The sequence below is a fragment of the Leuciscus leuciscus genome, assembly GCF_965113295.1.
Source record: "Leuciscus leuciscus genome assembly, chromosome: 4".
In the NCBI taxonomy this organism is placed as follows: domain Eukaryota; kingdom Metazoa; phylum Chordata; class Actinopteri; order Cypriniformes; family Leuciscidae; genus Leuciscus; species Leuciscus leuciscus.
Window position 1 is genome coordinate 44,737,162 of NC_138728.1, and position 25,042 is coordinate 44,762,203.

A 25,042-nucleotide genomic window follows, 5' to 3' on the forward strand; every position below is an offset into this window, starting at 1 on the left:
AACCACAATATTTATCTTGAATTTATCTGTGACCTCAGCTCAGATTACTGCCGCGGCAGATTACGTCATAAAGAGAATAAACTGACACTTTTCAAAGTCTGTGATTACAGTGCCACTCAGCGGTAAAAGGCAGCAAATACACATCCCAATTTTAAAAGTCTCATTCTGGCTGTCCACCATCTGTATGGTCCAAGGTTGGCATGACGGTGGAGGACACCATGCATACTGGAGATGGCAGCGCACATTGTGATGTTCCCACCATGTTGGCCAGGAACATCTATAATGGCTCTGTGGCCAATGACGTTTCTCCCCCTTCTTCTGGTCTTTGCTAGGTTGAACCCAGCCTCATCTATAAAGATGAACTCATGTGGGATTGCATGAGCATCCATTTCCAGTACTCCCTGAAAACAAAGAAAAAAAATCAGTCAATATGGTGTTATCCAGTACACTGGGAAACAATGTTGCGTGTAGTGTACTGCAGTCAATATTGTACTTACATCCACATATGCTCGTCTGACCTCTTTGTTTCTTTGAGAGTTTCTCTCAAACGGCACCTTATAAAGTTGTTTCATTCTGATTTGGTTTCGCTTGAGAATGCGAGCCAATGTGGACAGACTGACTCGTTGAATGTTGTTGAATATGGTGTTGTCTTGGATGATGTGGCTTTGAATTTCTCGTAATCTGATTTCATTATTTTCCAAAACCAAGTTTACAATGCCAGCTTCCTGTACCCCGGTGAACATTTGGCCCCTTCCTCTACCATTGTTTCGTTTCTCAGTCCTTTAGAAAAAAAATAAAATAATTATATATATATATATATATATAGGGCTTGGACAATGTAGCCTAAAGATTTTCCCCCCACAGTAGAGTACATTGTACAGGATGTCATACACTAAGTAAACAGGTGTCACCCAACTGATACACTATGATATGGGGTGTACTACATGTGTACTACATGAAATTTTGGTTACATACCTGTTCTCCAGTCTAAATGTCTGGATGACAGAGGCCACAGTAAAACAGTTTGGCTGCACTCTCTGTCCAGCCTCTCGCATTGTCAGCCCATGGTTGATGACATGATCTACTAAGGTTGCTCTGATTTCATTTGAAAGTCGTTGTCTTCTTTGGCCATGAACTCCTCTACCAGCTCTACCCCTACCTCTCACTCTTCCTCTCCCTCTCATTCTCCCCCTTCCCCTTCCTCTCCCTCTCTCTCTCTCTGCAACTACTTCCATTGTTGTTGTAAAAAAAAGGTGCTCACCTGTGGTCTTTTCATAGTGCTTACATCCTGATTGAAGTGTTAACAATTAACCATTGAGGTGTTTGGCCAGGTGGCACATGTATTGGCCAGTTAGCTTGTGTAGTGTCATTTTGAATGGCAGTGTTTTGAAATGGCAAACATGTGACTTTATGTCAGATTGTTGTGTCTTATGCAAAGAACCGTGTTCAGTGCATTTAAAAAGTGCCATTTTGAATTGCAAAATGTGTGTAAAGCAGAAAATGTGTTTAGACTTTTGAAGACTTGAGAAGAGGTTTTGCTGTGTGTCAGTTTAAATAATTGTGCTGTCCATGTAATTTTAGTGTGTTAGCAATTGGAAAAAACTGTAAAGTCAATGGACTTGAACTTGAAAAAGGGTGTGTATTGATTTCTTTTTGCAGTTCTGATGTTAATTCTTGTTTAATTCGTGCTATAACTAGAAGAGATAATCAGTTCACATGTTGCTTGAACTGAGGCCTACACTTTAAAGCACCACAAAACAGTAATTATTGTTTGCATTTCATAAAAATTAAAACATTTGAAAGCTGAGACTTTATTTCATACCAAAAGTAGCCTGCTCTGTCTTGTCTGTTGGCGCATTGTCAGTGTCCTCTTTGCTCCGCAATATATTTTTCACTGTGTGAGAACATGTGGAGTGAGAGCGGAATGGCTTGTCGGATGTAGTAACAGTAACTAAGTGGGGCGGGTCTTTGTGAAAGGTCAATTTCAAATCATTTAAATCTTTGTGGACTCGGCCGGACTTGACTCGGACTTGGACTCGGACTTGGACTCGGTTGTTAAGGACTTGGACTCACTCGATTGTTAAGGACTTGGACTCGACTCGGACTCGACAAAGGTGGACTCGGAGAACACTAGAGAACACCCGGCCGTGATCAGAGTCAGTCAACACTGCTTGTGTGTTTTTTGTAACTTACAACTTGTAAAATTAGGATAAGAAAAGTGTGAGGCAGGAAATAAGGTTAAAAACACACAAATTACGCTAAAAGGCTCTTCAGGTTGCCATCTAAATTGCTATTAACAAGTCAATAATGGGGCAGTCATGACTTGTTAATAGCAATTTAGTGTAGAATATGTGACAATCGGGTCCAGTCGGGTCTGTGTCTTCTTCCTGCCGAGTTCAGGTCCAGCTTTCAAATAATAGACGGGTCCAGGTCGGGTCAGGCAGTACATTTATGGCGTTTCTCTGATATGCACGGGTCCGTTTCCAGCTTTTGAAATAACAGATGGGTCCGGGTTGGTTCTGTAAAGCCCGCTATATTGGTCCAATCTCCGGTTCGCCAATACACGGGGAAGGTATCACGTGTTCTGTCCTCACTCATGCAAAGTATTGGTTGGTTAAATTTGCAATACATTAATCATATATTTACTCGTTAATTCATCTGACTCCATAAATGAAAAGTTTTAATAATACCTGTGCCTCACTAAAAGTGAGCGAATGTTTGACTATTCCTTTTAACCATTAAATGAACAATGTCAAGATCAGTTAGAATAATCACATGTAAGAATTTATTATATCAGGTAAATGTATCATGCCAATTTCATAATCAATTCAAAGATAATCGATACAAAACATCAAATGCTCTGTGTTAGCGATCGCCCTTGCGATCAGAGGCATAATAAGACCAAGTGCGACAGGAAATCCCAATTGAGGTGAATTTATTGTGCAGACAGTGCAAATCCAATGACAAAACAAAAAAAAACAAAAATTATATAAAAAATAACATAAATATTTACACGTTTTTGTGGGAAGGTAGCCACAACAGCAGTTGTATCGTTTAGTTAATAAACTTTCTGGAACAATGTTCTATGGATTTGCTTCCACTTCACACAACCAACCAAAATTCTAGAGTAACATTTTATGTCTTATTAATAAATGGTTCCAATCGTACCTGCCTCAATGATCGACAACTGCTTGTAGTCGGATGGAGTGCCAGCCTTTCCTATTGTAGTAGTTTGATGCACTGTCTCTGGGGGATAAAATTGGGATATGGGTCCCATCTATCGCTCCAGCGCACTGAGGGAAGCCACTTCTCTCTTCAAACCCACGCGTCACCTCATTCAGTCTCTCTCCTGAGGGTATACTTATGTGCTGAGGAGCGAGCGATTTCTCATGCACACATTGCCAAACTACAGCTTTGCTGACACCGAAGAGAGGAGCAAGTGTGCGGAAGCAGTCACCTTTAGCAATCCATGTGTAATGTTTCTTTACAAAGTTGCCATCTCCTATCCTGCAAGCTTAATGCGGTCTTTTCAGTTGTTTTCATGGTTCCATGTAAATGGGGATCATTTTGCCATAGTTGCACATGAAACTTCCGTATTTAGTACATTGTTGTCAAGTAAACGTATCCTAAAACTCCTTGAACACTTGTTTCAGCAGTAGACCAACAGTTCTATTTAATACAAGTGTATTATTATTTAATAAAAACATGCAGGCTGATAAAAGAAGAATGTCAGACAAAGAAAACATGTGGAAATGAAACCTGCAAGGTAATCATGGCAGTCAAACCAGTCGGTGAAGGAACATATCACCACATCACACCACACCCGAAACAAAAAGAAACCTGTATACTCAAGCAATCTATTGTACCAACACCATTTGGTATTTTAGGTACTTACCAGCACTTAAAGTGAAAGAACACACTGAGGTGACGTCATCAGGATACGTGTCACAGTGTCTGTGTGTGAATAAACTGAGAAGGTTAAACAATATACAATAAATAGAAAGCTGACGGTATACATTCCTTCATGTAATGTACAAGTTTTGCATCCAAAAGCTCAAAATAATTTGTTTAGTTGACTAACAGCTGTGCATGATTCTACAGATTAGCATCAAGCGTGCCTTCTTAACACAAATAAAGGCATACAACTCATGTTCCTTTAAATCATGTGACAAACTAGAGACGATTAATATTCCTGTAAATTCCACAGCAGGAGAGACAGCCTCTTCTTATCAATATATAATGCAACTCACTTCAATCTTTTCACAATTGACTCAAGACATTTGCTGTGACAACTCTACAACAATATGGTCTCGAATGGTGTAAGTATTATAAATTAATGCTCTCTTAGAGGAAAGAGTCTGAATAAAACTCTTTGATTGCACATTTAAAATAAGCAAAACATAATTTTTTATTATATTGGTAGCACTTTACAATAAGGTTCATTAGTTAACATATTAACTAACATGAACTAACAATGAGCAATACATTTGTTACAGTATTTATTAATCTTTGTTAATGTTAGTTAATAGAAATACAGCTGTTCATTGTTTGTTCATGTTATTTCACAGTGCATTAACTAATGTTAACATATACAACCTTTGATTTTAATAACATATTAGTAAATGTTGAAATTAATATTAACTAAGATTAATAAATGTTGAAGAAATATTGTTCATTCTTACACTCTAAAAACTGCAGGGATAAAAAATAACCCAACCTTAACCACACCGCTGGGTCACTATTTTGTGAGAATTTTTTTTGCATTTTAATGTTAAATCCATCAATCTGGTGCACTTTGAGAGTTCAAAATTAAAAGCTCCAAACTATATTCAGTGTGCAAATTAAACAAAGAAAAATTTAAACCTCTTTTAGTTACAGTGTCTATTTACATTACACCTACTACATAATAATAGTTATAATATTAATCCTATGACCGTAATAGCCATATTTTGTAAAAACAAATGCACTAAAAAATAAAGGAAACTTTCATAATTAGATTTGTACCTATTTCTATACTTGAAAGAGATAAGCACATGATCTTTTATTTTGACGCAAACTGCATCAAGCTTTTATTTTGGCGGAAAACATGGTTTACAAACGCCTCTCATTAAATTTCTAGTGAATTGCGGTAATCGTCAAATATGCAGATATGGAAATAATCTGTAACTGGGTTATGGGTTCCTACACTCATGACATGGCCTAAGTGTTTTGAAAGTAGTTATGCTTACCGCGGATTACTCATCTCTCTCCTGATCCTCCTCACTATCATCATCATCACAGCACAGGAGCTGATGAAGGGCAGAAAACATACTGTATATTTTGACACAGTTTACAGTGTCTGCTTTTAGGGCCAGTTTCTATTGTTTCACGCTATTTCTCTGCACATTCCTTGCGTTTCTTCTCCATCTCGCTGAATATTTTGACAGATACACACTGACACTGCTGCACGCTCGCTCGTTTAAAGTTGTGATTGGGCCAGCCCAGTGTCAATCAAGAAAAGAACCAATGGGCCGCTGATCTACATATTTCATGGGCTGGTCTGTCAGAAAAAAAAAAACTACTTTTTTGACCAATGCATTACACCAGCACAAACCCAGCGCGTTCGCGCGATGTTGTTGGTTACCTAGTAACGAACGTACGGTGCGTGCACACTTTGTGTGCGTGCGCCTCGTACACAACGTTATAAAGCTTGCAGGACAACTTGGTTGGCATTGCCTTTTCAGCGTGAGAAATACATGGTGTGGCGTGTGAGCGTGTGAACTGGTTGAATTGCGTGTGTCTCACGGCCAATGCGTGAGACTTGAGAACCCTGTAATATGCAGCAATGCTCCAGTCATCTCATTTTGTGAATATTCAACCATGTTGGTCCCCACCTGTTGATTACACACAATCACTTAGGCCCCGTTTACACGTACATGGTTATTTTGAAAAACGGAGACATTTCCCTTCGTTTGCGCCCTTCGTTTACACGCAAACGGAGGATTCGCCAATGAAACCGATTCTTTCTAAAAACTCCGGCCAGAGTGGAGATTTTGAAAATCTTCGTTTGCACGTTTGCATGTAAACAGAGAAAACCGGAGTTTTAGGTAGCGACGTCACAGAATGTGACTATTTTCGGGATTCTGATTGGCTAAGGTGGGCTTGAGCTTCTCGTTACACTGACACCTACAGGTTTGGCATGCTCTTGACAGCATATACACAGGTTCGTGTGCACGATTTTATTTTTGAAAACGAAGAGGGGTGAAATGTCCGTTTATGAAAATAGCCACCTACGTGTAAACGTAGCCTTAGAGTGTTGCAATATAACTAACATGCAAGTTAAGCTTTTTTTTGTGGAAGTATCAAAAAAATAAAATTGCAAACATTACCAAATATGACTAAATGTGGCAAACAAACAAAATGTCTATTTAAATTCAGTATTTGCAAACTGAATTATAGTAATAAATGAGTACTTAGGACTAATATTGTAAACATTTAGGCAATAAAAGTCCAAATATTACTGTAATGTTGATAGTGTCTCACAAACCAACAAAGCTGCTCGTTAATCTCCTGACTGGCAGCGCTAATGATCACCACGCTTCTGTGATGCTGCAGCGGAGACAAGGAGAAAGCGGGATCCAAATGCAGTGTAATTTATTAAATAGACTCTAGCCTTTACAAACATAGATTCCAGGAACATGACAACCAGGGACATGACAACCAGGGACATGACAACCAGGGACATGACAACCAGGGACATGACAACCAGGGACATGACAACCAGGGACATGACAACCAGGGACATGACAACCAGGGACATGACAACCAGGGACATGACAACCAGGGACAGCACTCAACAATGAAACAAGAACTCACAAAGACTGAACTCAAACACAGGGCTTAAATACAAGGACAAACAAGCTAAACAAGATAACAAGGGGGCGTGGTCAATCTGAAACACCTGGGGAGACTAATCAACATAATGGGGAACAGATAAACACGGGACATGACAGAGGAACACAGACCTGGGGCCCGTTCTTCGTACGTCGCTAACTCAGTTAGCTGGATTTGATTTTTGGCGATTTTCATGTAAACAGGATTAGACTGCGGCTTCATAAGCGGAGCTGATACGGGAAGTCCAGCGCAGCGCGATATAGTGCACTTTCTGAGATTTATATTTTTTTCTCGTGACTCGTGAGATTGTCGTTTACATTATTAATTTGTTGGAAACGCACATTTATTTTCGACTTGTCGGAGTCAGGCTTTAACTTCAGCACAAACTGTTTGCATTGCCCTAAGATTATTTGCGAGTGGCTCTTTCCTTTACACTATTGGAGATGCGGAGAACTTGATGAAAAGTGCTGTCTGTCGTGTCATTCGGAGTTTACCTGGTGCTTTTAGGTTTAAAAAACAGTTTTAGGTTTTTTTGTGGCATTTCCAAGCCACTTAAGACCCAATGTTGTAAAGCAGTTTTTTTTAAAGCAGTTTTTTTAGGCTATCATAATTTTTTTTATGAAGATCATGCAATCATGACCATGCCGATTACAGTATGTGTCACTCAGGCTTCACTAACGTGACTGGTACCATAGACTAGATCAGGGGTCGGCAAGTAACTTTGGCCGCGGGCCAATATTTTTTTTAGCCAGTAGATGGCGGGCCAGCTACACAGAGTAGGCCTATGGATACAAATTAAATACTTTTATATAGGCCTATAATCGCGGAATATGATGGGTCCGTCACCGTCCGTGGATCATTCGTTCAATCGTTTTTTCAAATTAAAACCAAAAATAAAAAGATGAAAAACGACTTGTTTTTCCATTATTTATTTCCTGAACTAAAATGAAAAAAATGAATAACAATGGGTTTTCTGATTTTCTGATTGTGCTCAGATCAAAAATAGAAAAAAATAATTACTGGATTAGACAAACTTTAATTTTGATTTTTAATTTAACACCTTAGGCATATATCAAGGAAATCATTTTAAACAGATCAAGTACTATTGTGGTAACAGATTACAGCCATTTTAATAAAGGTGTGAATAGCAATCATACTAATTCGCTTACAGTCTGGCTTTTGAACTTTATTCCTTTTTTTTTTATTATTATTTATTTGGGACACACACATACACACCTAAGGTTTAAGGAGGTCTGCGCGGGACTGTTTTTTTTTTCCGTCCCGCTCCCACAAGGTTCTATTCAGCAACCGCTTAAAATACACTCGGTGGGATCTCGTTTCCATAATCTCACATTCAAATGTCTCTAACGGCAAGAATGAGCCTATAATAAATGCTATACAAAAATTGTGTTTGTGTCAATATAAATATTAGGCTATATTAACATTGTACTGTCAGCAAAGAAAAAAATGCCACAGAAAAAAATTATGAAATATAAATAGCCTAACATAAATTAAATAGGACAAAGCCTATCACTCAAATTTCTAAGCAACATAAACGAAAATCATATTGCCCTTCTGACAAATGAAGTAGGCTATTTTCTCCCGAACTATTTCAAACATCCTTGCAAAAAAAAGAATGTTGTTGACTGACAATGGTTTCAGTACCAAACAGCTCCTCAGAGCTAGGTGTACAGGCGGTCAGAATTAAGTGCGGATACGCTGTCAAAAGATGTCGGGAGTGCGAGTGGGCTATTGTCAGTCAGACCGCCCGCTCCGTCCAAAGTACACCAGAGTTCTGATCGCTACCGTCTTTTGACGCGCGAATGGACACAAAGTGGTCAAGCGTATAACTAGACGCGGCAGGCGCGAATTTGACGCGCTATTCGCGTCCGGTGTGAATGCACAGTTATACTTGATATACAGTTGTATACAGTTATACAGTTATGCACAGAAAATGTAATCCCGCGCCGCATGATTCCCTATGGGTGTTTCACACAGTATGCGGCGGTGAAATCGCCGCGCGACTACGGCTTTTCTCAAGTAGTGGAAGAGTTTTGTGCAGCATTTAGGACTTCCAAAATAATTCGGCGGGCCAGAAAATATTGCTGGCGGGCCAGTTTTGGCCCGTGGGCCGCCAGTTGTCGTTCCCTGGACTAGACCATAGACTGCCATCAAGGATAGTGAAGGGGATTATGTGAACAGAAAGGGGGTTCACAATGTAAATGTGCAGCCCAGTTACTATTGTGATTCTTAATATTCCAGATTAGTAATATTATATCAAATAAAAAAAAGGCAGTTGACTAAAATCTTCCATATCACAAATGTGAAAGCAAAATGGGCAGGATCTGTGCATGACTTATGAATGTTCAGAGAGTCACATTCATGCACATTATTTGAAAGTGGTAAGAAAAGTTCCACAATTAAATATCAAGCTCACTGTATTACATACACTTATGCTGATCCTAACAGAACTGCACATTTTTTCATAGGTGATTATGACATGTTCCTGCCTGCAGACAGGTGTTTATGACCCCATTCCCTGACCCAAACCAGTTACAATACAGCTCTAGCCAGGACAAGAGCACACAATGAAATGAACCCTGGCTAAAGGGAAGATTTCAGTGTCTGAAAAGTCTGAGGGGTTGCACACCTGACAGGGCCTGTGACATTGTTGCATGTGCCATATTACACAACATTGCCAAAAAAAAAAAACACTTCATTAAATGTTTAATATAATGCAAATATGCTTAGTTCCTTGTTTTATTTCAATTGTTCTTTGTAAAGAAAAGCCAGTGGTCAAGTGCCTGCAACAAGAGATATTAGACACATGCCTCATGCAACAAATAAAAAGGAAAAGTTGGCTATCCAATGCCCACCTGTAGGCCTATGTCTCCTCTGTCTGTGCAGACTCTTCTGTAGGCCTTTCTGTAGATGTGGAATCCTGCAACTTATATTGCAGCCATAAAGCATACACGTATAAATGAAGTAAAGTTATTTATGCACTTGCAGGTAGGCTAGTTCCTCCATATGACAGTCATCTGAGAGGGTTTATTCACTGTCCAGTGCAATGGAAACAAATGGACATTACAAAGTCTTATACTTTTTTTCCTCTGGAAAGTTAGAAAATGTCCACTTACTGCACATATTTCAGCCACCACTTTCTTGGGAACAGATACAAGTGTTGGTGTATTATGTAAAAGTGCACAAAAGAGGAAAACACAATGTCATGACAATGAACTACACTCGAGAAAAATGTGATCAATAACTCATGGCAAAATATATTTACATTAACATAAGTTTATCAGTTTTCACTTTCAAGTCAAAGCAATTCATCATTACTCAAGATTTAACAGTTGAAATGACTATACGGCCTTAATTTAATGCAGCAAAAATTATTTTACAGTGTAGGCTACTAAGATCTTTTCTTTTTTTTTTCTCAGCCTTTTTCTTGGTTGCTTTTATAAACAGACAATCATTTATTTAACAGTGCCTTTTATAAAAGAGACTATAATATAACTAAAAATTACCATTATGTAGAATATTTTTGTACTTCACTTTTATTTGTTCCCATGTTCTAGTGTGGTGACTCTGACATTACAATGAACAAAGTAATTATGCAATTATTAAAATACAAAAATATAGGCTAATAAGTGATAAAAACATCTAACATGGCCACTTCTAACGGATTTAAATTGTCTGCTACTTTTTACCAGCCCTCTCTCCTGGCTTTTGTAGACTTTGAGGTGTTCCCTGGCGTTTTGATTAAACATTAAAATTCCGAATAAACTTCGACTATTAGTTCTTGCTCTGCTGAGGAGAAAAACTGAGCGCGCTCTTTGGCCACGCTGAACAGCCAATAGCAGCGTTGCTGATCAATGTTTCTACTATCATACATATCCCCTTTTAACCAGCACATGAACGCGCAATTATCTCACTAACTCAATCCAGCGATACTAATCATAACCGGCAGGTGTGTTCGAAGAACCTAATTAGCCAGATCATGATTACCACAATGATATCATCTTGGATGTCTCATTAGATCTCGGATGTTTTAAGCAACGTACGAAGAACGGGCCCCTGAATCATTACAGCTTAGATAATGTTACACAATAAAATGAAAGATGACATGCATGGTAGGGTATCATGTAAGTCTACATTTTTAAAGTTTTAAATATTGACGATCATTCTTAATAATTTTCTTCTCAAAACTGGCGCCTATCCATTGACAATAATCCAGGCGGAAATTCCTTTACACTACTAACCAGATCACAATGTGACGGCGCGTGGCCTACTGTGATGTTATTCCTCAGTAAAAAAAATTCTGAACGATCCTGATTCCGACAGACATAACAGAAGACACACACAGGAGACTATGCTGGAACTTACCCCAGTCGCTTCTTCTGACAAGTATTTCTACAATATGCCAGCAGACTTTCCACACACATTAGCTACATTAACCTCGAGACTAATTTCCCGCAGATTTTACGTGCGAGCCCTGTGAGGGTCTAAAAACATACTGCGCTTGTATGGATTTCATTCAAAACGCTTTACTCACTTTTAAATACACAACGTCCACAATGAATACGATAATTACGGGCCTAGCTGGTTTACAATTAAGGATTTAACGATGCAGCATTTTGTCAAAAAATCTAACCGGCTAGCTGTGGCTATTTAGGTTTCACAGAATAAATACATTACCCCTCACACTTCCATATCAAAGACTGTATGTTGAACAGTGAAATTAGCTTGCTGTTACTTACCATAAAACACTGCCTGCTCCCGTGTGGCGTGCTCCTCGAGTCTGAAGTGAAGATCCAGAAAGTTCTGCAAAGAATAAACCAGTTGCTGGGTCAAAATAACCCAACCGTTTATTTGTGAATAACCCCCTTACAACTCATTTGACCCAGCATGAGCAACCTAATAATGTGTTTACAGTACCTCAAACAACCCAGCATTTTGACCCAGCACAATCAACCCAACAATTTGTTTACAGAAACCCAGCATTTTTTTAAATGTAGTTCATGTTAAGGTAGTTAACTAATGTTAAAGGAACACTCCGACTTTTTGAGACTTTAGCTTATTCACATTATCCCCCAGAGTTAGATAAGTCCATACATACCTTTTTCATTTCTGTGCGTTCTGTAAGTGTTATTTGACGCACCCACCGCTAGCCTAGCTTAGCACAAAGACTGGATGTAAATGGATAGTGTTAGCATAGTAATCCCAATAAGTGACAAAATAATTCAAACATTTTCCTATTTACATGTTGTGATCTGTATAGTCACAGCGTGTACAAAAAACAAGGCTATATGAGACAGAGACCATTTTTAATCGTATAAATACTGGGAACTATATTCTCACTCGGCGTAGGAGCACAGCTAGCGTTACTTGGGCGGAGTGGCTACTTGGGCGGAGTGATCAGCGCAGCACACGAGACGCCCTGTGGTGAGGAGCAGAGAGTTCGCTTAGAGTTGGAGTAATAGAGTCAGCAATTACTAGATAGTAAATTTATAGTTTACAGTCATGGGTGTTCGCTGTATTGTAAAGAGTTGCGACAATAAACAGGGGAGACCAGGTAATACTATGATATTTCATAGAATTCCATTTCCAACCAAAAACGCTGACCTGATGAATCGATGGCTACTTGTTCTGGGTATAGATCCAAACACACATGTAAACAGCATCAATAAGTATTTCGTTTGCTCTGAACATTTTACTATAGACGACTATTTTGAAAAAATGCAAGTTACCACACGGACCATGAAACGTGTGCTAAAGGATACAGCCATCCCATCGATAATAAAGACAGGACAAATTGGATCACCTGTTGCTGCGGTAAGTGTTCCGTTATGTTTTGAGATGACTAACATTAGCCATACTGTAACAGTGCCATGCTATTGTAATGTAACCTTAGTAGTGACACTATTACGCGAATAGAGGCTCCGTGTATCCCCTTTATTGTTATTATCACTGTACTATGAATGATCATTATAACAAAATCACTTACTTGGTGGACAGCTGACCATTAGGTTCACTCGGCATGGGGCGTTTCTTCCAGTTGATCTTCCGTGGTAGTGACGCAAATATTTTGATTGTCATCACTCATCAAGCCTTGACATTGATGGCAATAACCCGGTCCCATTCATTACAACAAAGGCACTCGGTTTCTGTCGGCATGTTCCACATTTACACCACCAGTCCGTGTTCGTTCTGATTCTCCCTTCGACATCAATCTGTTCGGCATCTTGTCTTACAGTTTCCAAAGTTTGTAACTCCTCGTCTGTGTATTCTGGCTCAAAACTATGTGGTTCTGGATCTTGGTTTGATACACAGTAAAATTCCTCTGACAATTCCTCAAAGTCAGCCATGATCACGAGTCGCGTTCGCTACTAGCTAGTCTGTCACGCTTGTTTTGTTTACGGAACCATCAATAGTCAGGGCGTCTCGTGTGCTGCGCTAATCACTCCGCCCAAGTAGCCACTCCGCCCAAGTAGCTGTGCTCCTACGCCTAGTGAGAATATAGTTCCCAGTATTTATACGATTAAAAATGGTCTCTGTCTCATATAGCCTTGTTTTTTGTACACTCTGTGACTATACAGATCACAACATGTAAATAGGAAAATGTTTGAATTATTTTGTCACTTATTGGGATTACTATGCTAACACTATCCATTTACATCCAGTCTTTGTGCTAAGCTAGGCTAGCGGTGGGTGCGTCAAATAACACTTACAGAACGCACAGAAATGAAAAAGGTATGTATGGACTTATCTAACTCTGGGGGATAATGTGAATAAGCTAAAGTCTCAAAAAGTCGGAGTGTTCCTTTAACTAATGAACCTTATTGTAAAGTGTTACCATTATATCTATCCTAATATATTTAGTTTATTTATCTTCTGTGTGAATTTCTTTAAACTACAGACAGTGATGCTGCATCGTGAAAAATATCCCTCTGAATTCCCAGAGTTTTGAAAATGGAGGCATCAAGGGAACTGCTATTTTCAAGACTGATTTCCCTGCTAAAGAACGGACAATGGGGAAAAGATGATGTTGTTAAGTTGTTTAAAGCCCTAGTGGAGCAATATAATGGCAGAAATGAACATTTTCACACATGGATGATGAGAATCCTTCATCAAGTTGAGATTCACAAAATAAGTGTGTCAGATTTGACAGCGAATGACAGTAAGATTGTGAATAATGTTGAGGCCAAAATTAATGAGATCAAAAACACTGATAAAACAGAGAAAACACTGAAAGATGTTGTGGAGGAAATTCAAAAACAAGGAAATATCAACGAAAAAATAATGGCACAAGTGCAAGATATTGTGACCTCTGTGTCCAAATGTCTATCAGCTTCTACAGCTCCACATTTAACTGGAATAGAGCAACTTTTGTTCAAGATCTGCAAAGCAGTGCAAAAGAAGAGTAAGAATAAAATAACACCTCGAGTGACACAGATGGTGAGCTGGTGCATTCTTGTCCTTTCTAAATCAAGCCGGCTCGTTCAGGTTTTAACAGGAGAAGGAAAGTCGTGCATCGTGGCGATGTTTGCAGCATATCAGTTCATGGAGGGAAAAAACCCTGATATCATCTCCAGTTCTCCTATTCTCGCTGAAAGAGACGCTAAAGAATGGACTCCATTTTATACAGAACTAGGTATCACTGTTGACGTCAACACCAACAAATCAGAAGAAAAAGAGCTGAAGAAGTGCTATGAATGTCAGGTGGTCTACGGTACAGCTGTCAGTTTTTCTGGTGATTTCCTGAGACAGCGTGTCCTTAGACAAGATGTGAGACCTAAGAGAGAGTTTCAGTGTGTTATAGTGGATGAGGTGGATTCTTTAATGCTGGACAAAGGTCATGAAGTGGTGTATTTGAGCAGTGAGATTCCTCTTATGGAATCGCTCAATGTAATACTGGTTAAAATTTGGTTTGTCGTCAATCAACTGAAGCGTTTAGAGACTGGAGAGATTTTAGGGCCCATTCAGCTCTTCTCTGAGGTTCTGTCTGAAATCATGCAGGAAAATAAAGATGTCGAACCACTTAGTATTATGCAGATTGCTGTGGACACAGGAATTATGCCTAAAAAACTTTCAAAGGGAATTCAAGAAAACATGACAAATGCTCTAAAAGAACCAGACAACACAAGTGTTGTGCAAATTGTGGGTTTTTTAACCATGTTTGTTCAAAACTTCCCTGAGTATTTCTTTAAACTTTACCAAGAAGGGCATGATGGAAATTTACAGAAACTGGATGAGATTGGTTCCACAAGTAAAAATAATAGAAAAGAAATATCACTTCTTCTCATGGGATGTGGACAGTGTCGTTTAGTGTACTATGAGGAAGACTCACTGGTTAAGTCACTGGGTAAAACGATTAAAAAGGGATATCAGTCTGAATCAGCAAAAGTACATGAATATTGTATCGCAGGCCGTCAAGACCTTATCAATGGAAAGATGCAAACTTGGATTGGAAATGCTCTGAAAGCCCAAAAAATGTCTGTGGGCCATGAATACGTCCTTCATGGAGATGGAGTCGCTCCTGTGGATTACAGTTCCACTGGTGTTGTGCAGAACAACATGAGTTGGGGGGATGGACTTCAGCAGTTCCTGGAGATGAAACACCAAACTAAGCTGTCCAACATGACTCTAATAGCAAACTTCATGTCAAATTTGGGCTTATTTAAGAAATACAGAAACCAGATCTATGGGATCACAGGAACTTTGGGGGATCAAACAGAGCTTGAGATACTGATGAAGGTCTATGAAGGCATCGAGACCTGTAAGATTCCCCCATTTAGACGAAGGAAACTTTATGAGCTGGAAGGCATGGTGTTAGCTGAAGAAGACGAGTGGATCAGCACCGTCCGTAATGTTGTTCAGCATCAAGTGACTTCTACAGTCTATCGAGGTCCACGAGCAGCTCTCGTCATCTGTGAAACAATCAATCGTGCCAAAATGTTTCACAACACCTTTGCAAACCCCAACTCAAAACACAAACTAAAACTCTATGTAAATAACAACATGGACAACTCAAAAATTGTAGATGAAGAACTACAAGCAGGAGACGTCATCGTTGCAACTAATCTAGCAGGTCGAGGTACAGACCTAAAGGTCAGTGAACGTGTAAATGAGGCAGGAGGTCTGTTTGTGGTGCAAACCTTCTTACCTCTGAATGTCCGTGTTGAACAGCAAGCGTTTGGACGAACGGCTCGCCAAGGGAGTCCAGGATCCGCTCAACTCATCACATGCACCAGTAATTTCTCTGACTCTGTGAAACTAGTGATGAGCCTGAACACATCTGTCATCAGCTTATTCAGTCCTCTGTGTTGTTTAATGAAACAAATGCCACATTGTGTCATTGGAAATATATTTGAGGACACTGTTAATCACTACATGAAAAATCATAGCTCTCAAAATCATGAGGCGATGATCTCTTCTCTCACAGACCTTTTAACCATAAATTCATTCCCATTTAAGGATAGTAATCTAGAAGAGGCAAAAGATGCCAGAAACAATGAGGTCCAGCTCAAACTCTCACGGTTCCTTAAAAAAGACATTGAAAAAATCATAAAAGAAGAAGAACTTTTTTCTTCCTACCTTGATGTTTTAGACAAGATTTATGAAGAGTATGTTTTCTCAGATCAGCGTGATGTAACTGTGTCCTGTCTTCAAGAGTGCTGGGGTTTGTGGCTCCTGATGCATTTCAATGAAGAAAAGCAGATAGAGACACTGAAGGAACAGCTGAGAGATGCCTTGTTGACTGCACAGCAGAAACTTATGAGCAAACAGTCCCCATCCTCAATGGTCTACTATTATATCAGGTCTGGAAACAATCTCCGTGAGAAGGGACGACTTGCGGAGAGCATTGAGATGTACAGCAAAGCTTTGGAGGACGGTGCATCTAAAGAGATTATTCCTCGCTATAATCGTGCACTGGCCACCATTATGAAGAAAGATGCTGGCTATATTACTCAAGCATTGGCTGATCTGGAAAAAGCTGACAAAGAAATAGATTCCTACAAGTCACATCTGACGCAGATTCTAAGATATGTGGAATTATCAAGCCAAGAGCAGAAAGCAGAAGGCAAGACTTTGCTCGCAAAACACTTCCAAGTAAAATGTATTGTTATAGACCAACTCAGGATGAACATCAAAGATGCTGTAATGAAGTTAAAGAGGGCCGAAAGCAGAGGAGCAGAAGTGAAACTGACTGAAAAACTTTCATTTTTTCTTTTAGAACACATTAATTTCAGTTCTCTAAGAGTTCTGAAAGAGCTGCCAATGGAAATAATGCACATCACATCACTGGGTCTTGACACCATTTTCTCTTTGGACACTACATTTTCTTTCAGTGGCTTTTTGTCAAAGATGGTAAAAAGTTAAAAAAGTTTTTGAAATGTAACACTTCTCTCGGATAACAAGATGTGGTGTCAGTTCTTAATGGTCTAATTTAAATTAGTATCAATGTGCATCAAACCTATAATGTTTATCTGTTGTACTGTATATTAGTAATGTATGCATGTATATGTATAACTGTTTCTGATGACTTCACATTAAGTTAGTTCATGCTATTAGCCTACTTGAAATGCTGCAAACATACAGAACATTCATAAAAATCATTCTGTACAATGTTTATGGATAAAAATAGAAAGATATTGTTTGTGTATGTGTTTATATAAATTATTGCTGATCATCTGTAAATACAGTCTCTATATTTAAGTTTGCATATTTAATGTATGAGAAAAATGAGTAAATGTTATTAAAGACTAGTTCACCCACAAATGAAAATGATTTTACTTTCCCTTATGCCATTTCAAATCTGCTTGATTTATTTAAATATATATTTAAATATTTTTTTGTGGAAAACAAAAGAAGATAGGGTAATAGTTTTGTATTTTATTTGTACAAACTATCATTTTAACACCATCAATATTATTGTCTGCTCAATTGTTCTCGTTAACTCGTTTTCGGACTGTTGGTTATCATTTGTCTCAAATACAACATTGTAAGAATTTAGGGCCAGTTTGATAGGTACATTTAGGCTTATAAATGATGCCGAATTCTCGTACTCAAATGTGAAAACAAACAAATAACCTGCTTTAGTTGACTGATGTGATGAAAAAGACATGCAATGCATAAAACCAGTTTGTCAGTGTTACAGAAGGAGACAACTCAGGTAACGTGATAGTTTATTTACAGGTGGCAGATAGAAAGCTGGTTAGACAGGTGAGAGTTCAGTATCGCTGTATTCAGTTCAGTGACTACTGAATTCACATGTCCCTAATGCTGAATTTATATGAACTGGCAATTGAAAGAACTGATTTTCCTGCTAAAACAAAAGCACCCTATAATAAAGCAATAAAACGCACCCTGGACAGAAGATTGCAAAGAAAGAGCACAGGACATTGTCTTGTCCAAACTTTTCTTCTTCCTTATCTCTGCATCCCCCCCTCTCCCTCCTCTCTTCCTCAGTCAAGTCACTAAAAGTACACTAAGAATGTCTATATATCACATATGATGTATCCTGTGAATCTATTGTTTTTCCTTTTCATGTTTGGTATCATTTTAAATGTCTCAGTGCGATTGGTAAAATTGTCTTAATTTCATTGCAGTCATTGGTATAATGAGAAAGATTGAGAACTTAGGAGAATCATGTTCTCCTCTTTGGGTGATGTCTCTTCAAGATATCTCCCCTCTCCCCCGAAACCAGGTGCTACCCCCTGGGGTACATGAATTGACCCAAAACAACTCTAAAAAATATTGGTATAACCCTTTTGTTCTGGTCTGGGTATTTAAGGGGAAGTGGCAGAGCAGACTTGGGGAACCTGTAACCAGGAAAAAAAACCCATGCAGTGCTGTGTTAGTGTTTTCCCGTTGGAAAATAAGATGTATATTTTCATATCACAGAGATATGATTTTAAATAAATGTTTTATGACACTACAATTGTTACTTTATTTCAACAATGCATAGCTGATACTAATTGCCTATTAAACAGTACAATGTGAAAAAATATAATACAAGAGGTGTAACATTCAGATATAATACATTTAATTACATGTCACTCTTTAAAATAAAAAGGCTATTATGGACATACCCCTTTGTGACCTTTAACATCAAGCGGCCACTGAAAATTGCTCATGAAGCAGCAGTTAGTCCACAGCTGGTTAACAGTTCCAGACAAGGTTAAGGGTACAGTGGTGTCCCAGATGTGAAACTCCTTCACTCTTCTGATGGCTCTCTCAACAAGAATTCGAATACGAGCTATGGCTTGTGTTCTCTCTGCATTTTCTTTGCTGAACTGAGCTGCTGTTTTAAAAGGTGGTATGATGAGTTTGGCCCCCCGTTCTGCCAGCATCTTCTCAATGGTGAATCATTTGTCAGCTATACAAGCATCACCAGGCTCCAGCAAGTCAAGAATCCCTGACTGTTTCGTCAACTCATGATCGGAGAAGGAACCTGTGTACAGGCTGGATACAAAAGTAACTGCTCCGCAAGGAGCAATACCGATCAACCCCTTGAAGGTAGTGGTGTTTTTATATGAAGAGAACATCTCAGACTGGAGCGTGAGTGAAGATGGATTCTGGCATCTTATCTCTGTGCAGTCAATGATGACCCTCACCTCTGGAAAAAACTGCCTAAATTTGTCTGGCATGGTGGCATTCACTTGCTCTCTGCTCATCCATATGGGCAATGATCCAAGGACAGGGGGGGTTCATTAACCAGCAATGTGCACAGTAAAAAAGCACAGGTCGCAACATCTCATTTCCATAATGACCAATGCAATCTACCAAGAGCAGCGCAAATCAGCGTCTGGTTTAACACATGCAATGACGCAAATACCAGTAAACTGATGAGCACAAATATTAGTAAATGTCCTTTCATGACTGATATGTCTGAAATGTCTGATAACCTGTCAGCAGTGATGCACCGATCATGATTTTTCATGGCCGATTCTGATACCGATTTTTTTACAAACAAACTGGCTGATTGTGATTTTTTTATCTTTAAGTGACAAACAAGAAAGAATGAAAGTATACATAACAAATATGTTTATTTGGTATTTCACAGGCCAAACTGGCTTTTGAAAACAATAACTGTAACCATCTGAAATTAACGGCAGTAGCTGCGCAGTAAGCACATTCAACACAAACATAGATGCTACTGACATTTAACATCAGCATTTAGATTTTGTTTTTAAATTTGGTTAAAACCTAAACCTACATAAAACTGCCTTAAATGAAAACATTAAATGCATCCATGTGAAATTAAAGGCAACAACTGCATACTTCTGCAATCCAAACAACACACATTCAACAATCCAAACAAAGATGTTAGGCTACTTAATCAGCATTCATTCAGCATTTGTTTTTAAATTCGGTGTAAAGAAAAAAGGTCTTTACCAGTGATAAAACCAAAATAAATAAATAATTCCAAAATGTTAAATCAAATAATGTTTAGTGCAACAAGTAAAACAAACATGCTACAGCAGGTGCTTTTTAAATCAAATTAAGTCAATATAATTTTTAGTTAAAATAAAAATTATCATCCTATACAGAACTGACGTTTACTTCTAGCTTTTCAAAAGTGCATGCAAGTTCTTCTTTACAAAATGAAGATCCAAGATAACGACAACAACATATAATAATAATAATAATAATAATAGAGACAAATTTTTTTGTTTGCCTGTTTTGCATTATCAACAGATTTTTGATACTCATCGTGTTCTTTTGGGTGATGAACTTTCAAATGTCGGATCAAGTTTGTTGTGCCGAATGTCTTTGCTGTTTATTCCTCCACGATTAACTTGTCTTTTGCAGACACCGCTGATTGCAATCTTCACGTCCTGCTGACAGATTTCAAAATACTTCCACACAAATGACATGTTAGCGAATGATTGCAATGTAGTCTGTGCACGCGGCGCCGGGCATACTGTCGGAAAAATCGCCCGGGAAAAAAAGCGCTTATTTATGGTCGGTCAACCGGTGCACCCCTACCTGTCAGTGCTACAAGAGAAAACTTGAATTGACCCTTCGCAGGGAGTTTGTTTGACAGGCGATCTGACCAATCATAATCCGCCACCCGCCATTTTTGTCCGACAAAGCAGTCAGGAGAGTTAGTCGATTAACATTGGAGGATTTGAACTTGAAAAACGGAGTGTACTGACGTCTTTCTGCGGTTAAAACAACATTCCCTCTTATGTTCTTTCATGTTTATTTGATGCTAGAAATTAACTAGAAGTAAGAGATGATTCACGAGCAGCTTTAAGAGGCTCTACAGTGATCTGTCAGACACATTAATGACTCAATAATGATCAGCCACAAAACGGTATTTATTGTTTAAATTTCTTTAAAAAATGACCAAATTCGAAAGGTGAGACTTTGTTTCATATCAAAAGTAACCTGGTCTGTCCTGTCTGTCAGCGTGTTGTCAGTGTCCTCTCTGCTCCGCGATGTATTTTTCACTGAGTGACAACATGGTGTGGCGCGAGAGTGGCGTCGCTTGTCGGACATAGCAACAGTAACTAAAGGGGGCAGGTCTTTGCGAACGGTCAATTGAGTATAAAATGTTCTACAAAATGAATACAAAAGAAAGCAAATAAGAAAGCAAAAGAAAACACTTGGCATATTGTCCATCGGCTGCCAGTTCAGTAGCATCTCGGTGAATGTGTCAAGGGGTGCTGGTGATTCTGATGCCGCTGGTAAAAAAGTGGTGGTGGGAACAGAGGGGAAACTGGTGTTTGGGGTGACAGTAGGGAATGATACTGGGATAACTGTAGGGAAGTTTATAGTGGGGGCAGATGGCACGATTTGTTTGGGTGGTGGGGCAGACACAGGTGGACCAATCTTCCTATTTTAATAATAAACTAAATTGATCAAAATGAAATCAACTTTATTGACAAATTCTACAATGTTTCATGATAAATATTACTTAAAATACAGCATGAAAGCACTAAGGAATAGTAATGTGCTGAACAAATAACCGTACATTTTACACCTTGTGGTCTTTGCCCAGACACTTCTGCCTCTGACTGGAGATCTGACCAGGTCTCTGCCTTCTTGGCTCTTTGCATCTTCTAAATCTTCTTAACTCTCTGTAAAAAAAGAGTTGCATAAAAGATGAATCAATCCCTTCAGGATCACTCAAGGAGACAAAAATGTATTACTTAGCAGGACTCAATAATCTAATAATTTTACAAACAGCATTCAAAACACATTGTTGAGCCTAAAGCCCCGTTCACACTACAAGCGACAAAGCGAAACGATACCATTCATTTCAATGGGGAGCGGGGGATTTCCGGCGAACCGACAAAGTTGAGATCTGTTTAACTTTATGCAAATGAAGAGCGACTTTCGGGAGCGACAACCAATAGGAGTGGAGCGCGCGTGATCCTTCTCTGCTCAGCCCCTGCCCCTGGGCCTGCAGTGCATTGACGGAAAGATGGAGGAAAAATGTATCCTTGCGGTTAGCAATTTACCAATTTTATATGACACGTCTCTGCCCACGTACAGGGACATATATAAAAAGAATGATGAGTGGAAAGGAGTTTCAGAGATTGCGGGGATTCCAAGTAGGTTTAAATTATTGAATAGCCTGTAAAATTAACTATTAAATAATTTGTTTTGACAATGTGTTACGTGAGAGACAGTAAACAAAACCTAAACGTACTATAGTAGCCTTGCTAATATTTTAGTGCTGTTTACACTCCATTTACACGTGTATATCATGTACTGTATAATGTATATACTATTGAAATTTATACTGGATATTAATACTGTATTAATGTACTGTATACTGATGGATACAGTATATTAATATGTATTCTATGAAATATACTGTATATCTTATATCTGTATATTCAGATCTTATATTGTATTGCAATATATTACAGAATAAAATATAGGCCTATACTATGCTTACTCATTGCATCTGATCATACTTAGTTATACATTTTCATAAAAGTAATATTTGTGTGTGTGCTCATATATCTTTATTTTTTATTGTTAGTTGAAGAATGCAACATGGAACACACTATCTCTTTTTGAGAAACATCTTGTCTCAGCTCTAAATAGGGCAGAGGCAGCACCATCCAATCCTCCACCAGCATCTGAAGACCCAGATGAACTTTGCCTCCGTAGCCTGTTGCCACAAATTAAAACTCTCACATCAAGAAGGAGGAATAGAGTGAAATTTGATATACACCGAATGATCTTTGAGGCACAGTGCAGCCAGGAACAGGAAGAGAGCGGGGTACATCGATTTGATTCATAATCCGTGAGTTTTCTCTTTAAACTCACTTACAACGAACATTTTCTACTTGTTGGACTGCAGCCACGCTCAGCGAAGTCCTCAATAAAGAATAACTTCTGCTTGAACGATATCCCAACATCTCCTGGTTTTGCTTCGCTGAAGGAATAAAAAGTTCCCAACAGCACAACATTCAGTGGTAAGTTGCACCAGATATTATAAACATTCAACAGTCACATAAATCATTACTATTGTTAGCACTTACTGTGACTGGGTCACAAGCTTTGAATATGTGCACGAAGGGGTCACGCGCACGAGGGGGAGGGGGGTATGGTACGACCGTTTGATTAATTAATCAACTTATGGGCAGGATAGTCAAAGTTGATTTAGGGGCAGGATAGTCATGCAACTTATGGGCAGGATAGTCAAAGCAGGATAGTTTGTGTGGGACAATGTGGGACATTTTACCAACACTAAAACATAAACCACCCCTGTGTTTCTGCACCCTTCAGACTGATTATCTTTAAAGATGGACTTTTTAAAAAAGTTTTTTCTATTATTATTATTATATAATGTCTAACTTAATAAAAACATTTGAATTCTGCATTTCAGCTGATAAAAATTCTTTGTCCTTTAGTCCCTTCCAGAAAACACCATTAGCCTACATCACAATGTAACATAACATGTCTTTATTTGACATGTCATTTAAATTCAACATCACTGAGGCCAAAGGCAGCAGCATCATGCAGATAACTATTTTATAAACAGTTCTGACCAAGTCCAACTAAAATCTAACAAAATAAATAATGAACATTGACAGTCTTATATATTAAGAATATATTCAACCCAAAAATTTCATATTTTTAGAAAGGATGTGAATTAAAACAACCACAGCAGGCAACAAGTTGATAAATTCTGTTAAATTAAATAGTTTAATTTAATTAATTATGAATTATTTAGTTATTTAACAATTAAGTTCATTTTAATTGACCGAATTATCCATTTGTTTTCTGACAGAAAACACATGGAACGAATCACCGGTCCACATTTTGATTGATAGCTGTCACAACCTACTAGTGACCATGTTTACTCCTTTCTTTTCAACCATTGGATAGGATAAAAAAAAAAAAGGCTGTTGTGTTTGTACTTCTGACGAAGCGCTGTTAAATATAGGTGAAAAACTACACCGCAAAAAGAATAAATAAAATGCTTTCTTTAAAAGGCAAAAGAACGCATGCACGGTTTCTTAATATGAGTATTAAAAACCAATAGACCGATGAAAATGCGGGACAAGGGGTGAAAATGCTGTGCGGTACAACGCAAAGCAGGACGGGTGGTCACCCTACGGGTGGTCACCCTACTCTTTGCGTGTGTGAATCTTTAAATACAGCAGGCCCGTCTTTTTTCAGCACGAGACCAGATCATTTGCTTTAAATCAATAGCTGGATTGTAAAACAGTGACAGTAAGAGAGTATCAAGAAAGATATACAGATGGAAACAGTACTCACTAGGAACTCTGTTGATGGCTCGTAAAGGTTGGAGAACCCGTACGGTTCTGATGGCTGAGAAACTAACATGACCATCTAAAGGTTCCCACACTTCGGTTAACTTCAAATTCAAGGACCTTTCAAGGACTTTCCAGGTCCAATACCCTCAAATTCAAGGACTTAATTTGGGGACACATTTCAAGTGAGAGCAAGGTTACATCGTGTTACCTTGTAAGATACATCGTTACAGTTTTGCGCGAGAACATGGCAACGTACAACACAAAGTACCTCACGCAACGCAACGCATAAATGCGCGTAACTAACGTAAATCGTGTGCATAGGCCACGAAGTGTGGGCGAAATATTATAAGGGAATAATATGGAATAATATGGATTCCATATTCCATAATATTTTCTTGCACAAAATAAATTCAAGC

At 38.6% G+C, this 25,042-nt stretch overlaps 1 protein-coding gene across 1 annotated transcript; it reads left to right on the plus strand.

The window, feature by feature from the left end:
• The first annotated feature begins 4,278 nt into the window (after positions 1 to 4,278).
• LOC309496039 (protein translocase subunit SecA-like) lies at positions 4,279 to 17,640 on the plus strand. The gene is made up of 2 exons (XM_082165968.1): positions 4,279 to 4,319; positions 13,793 to 17,640. Exon 2 carries the CDS (start codon positions 13,846 to 13,848, stop codon positions 17,254 to 17,256), a length of 3,411 nt encoding a protein of 1,136 aa, XP_082022094.1. The 5' UTR covers positions 4,279 to 4,319; positions 13,793 to 13,845; the 3' UTR covers positions 17,257 to 17,640.
• Positions 17,641 to 25,042: the final 7,402 nt, after the last annotated feature.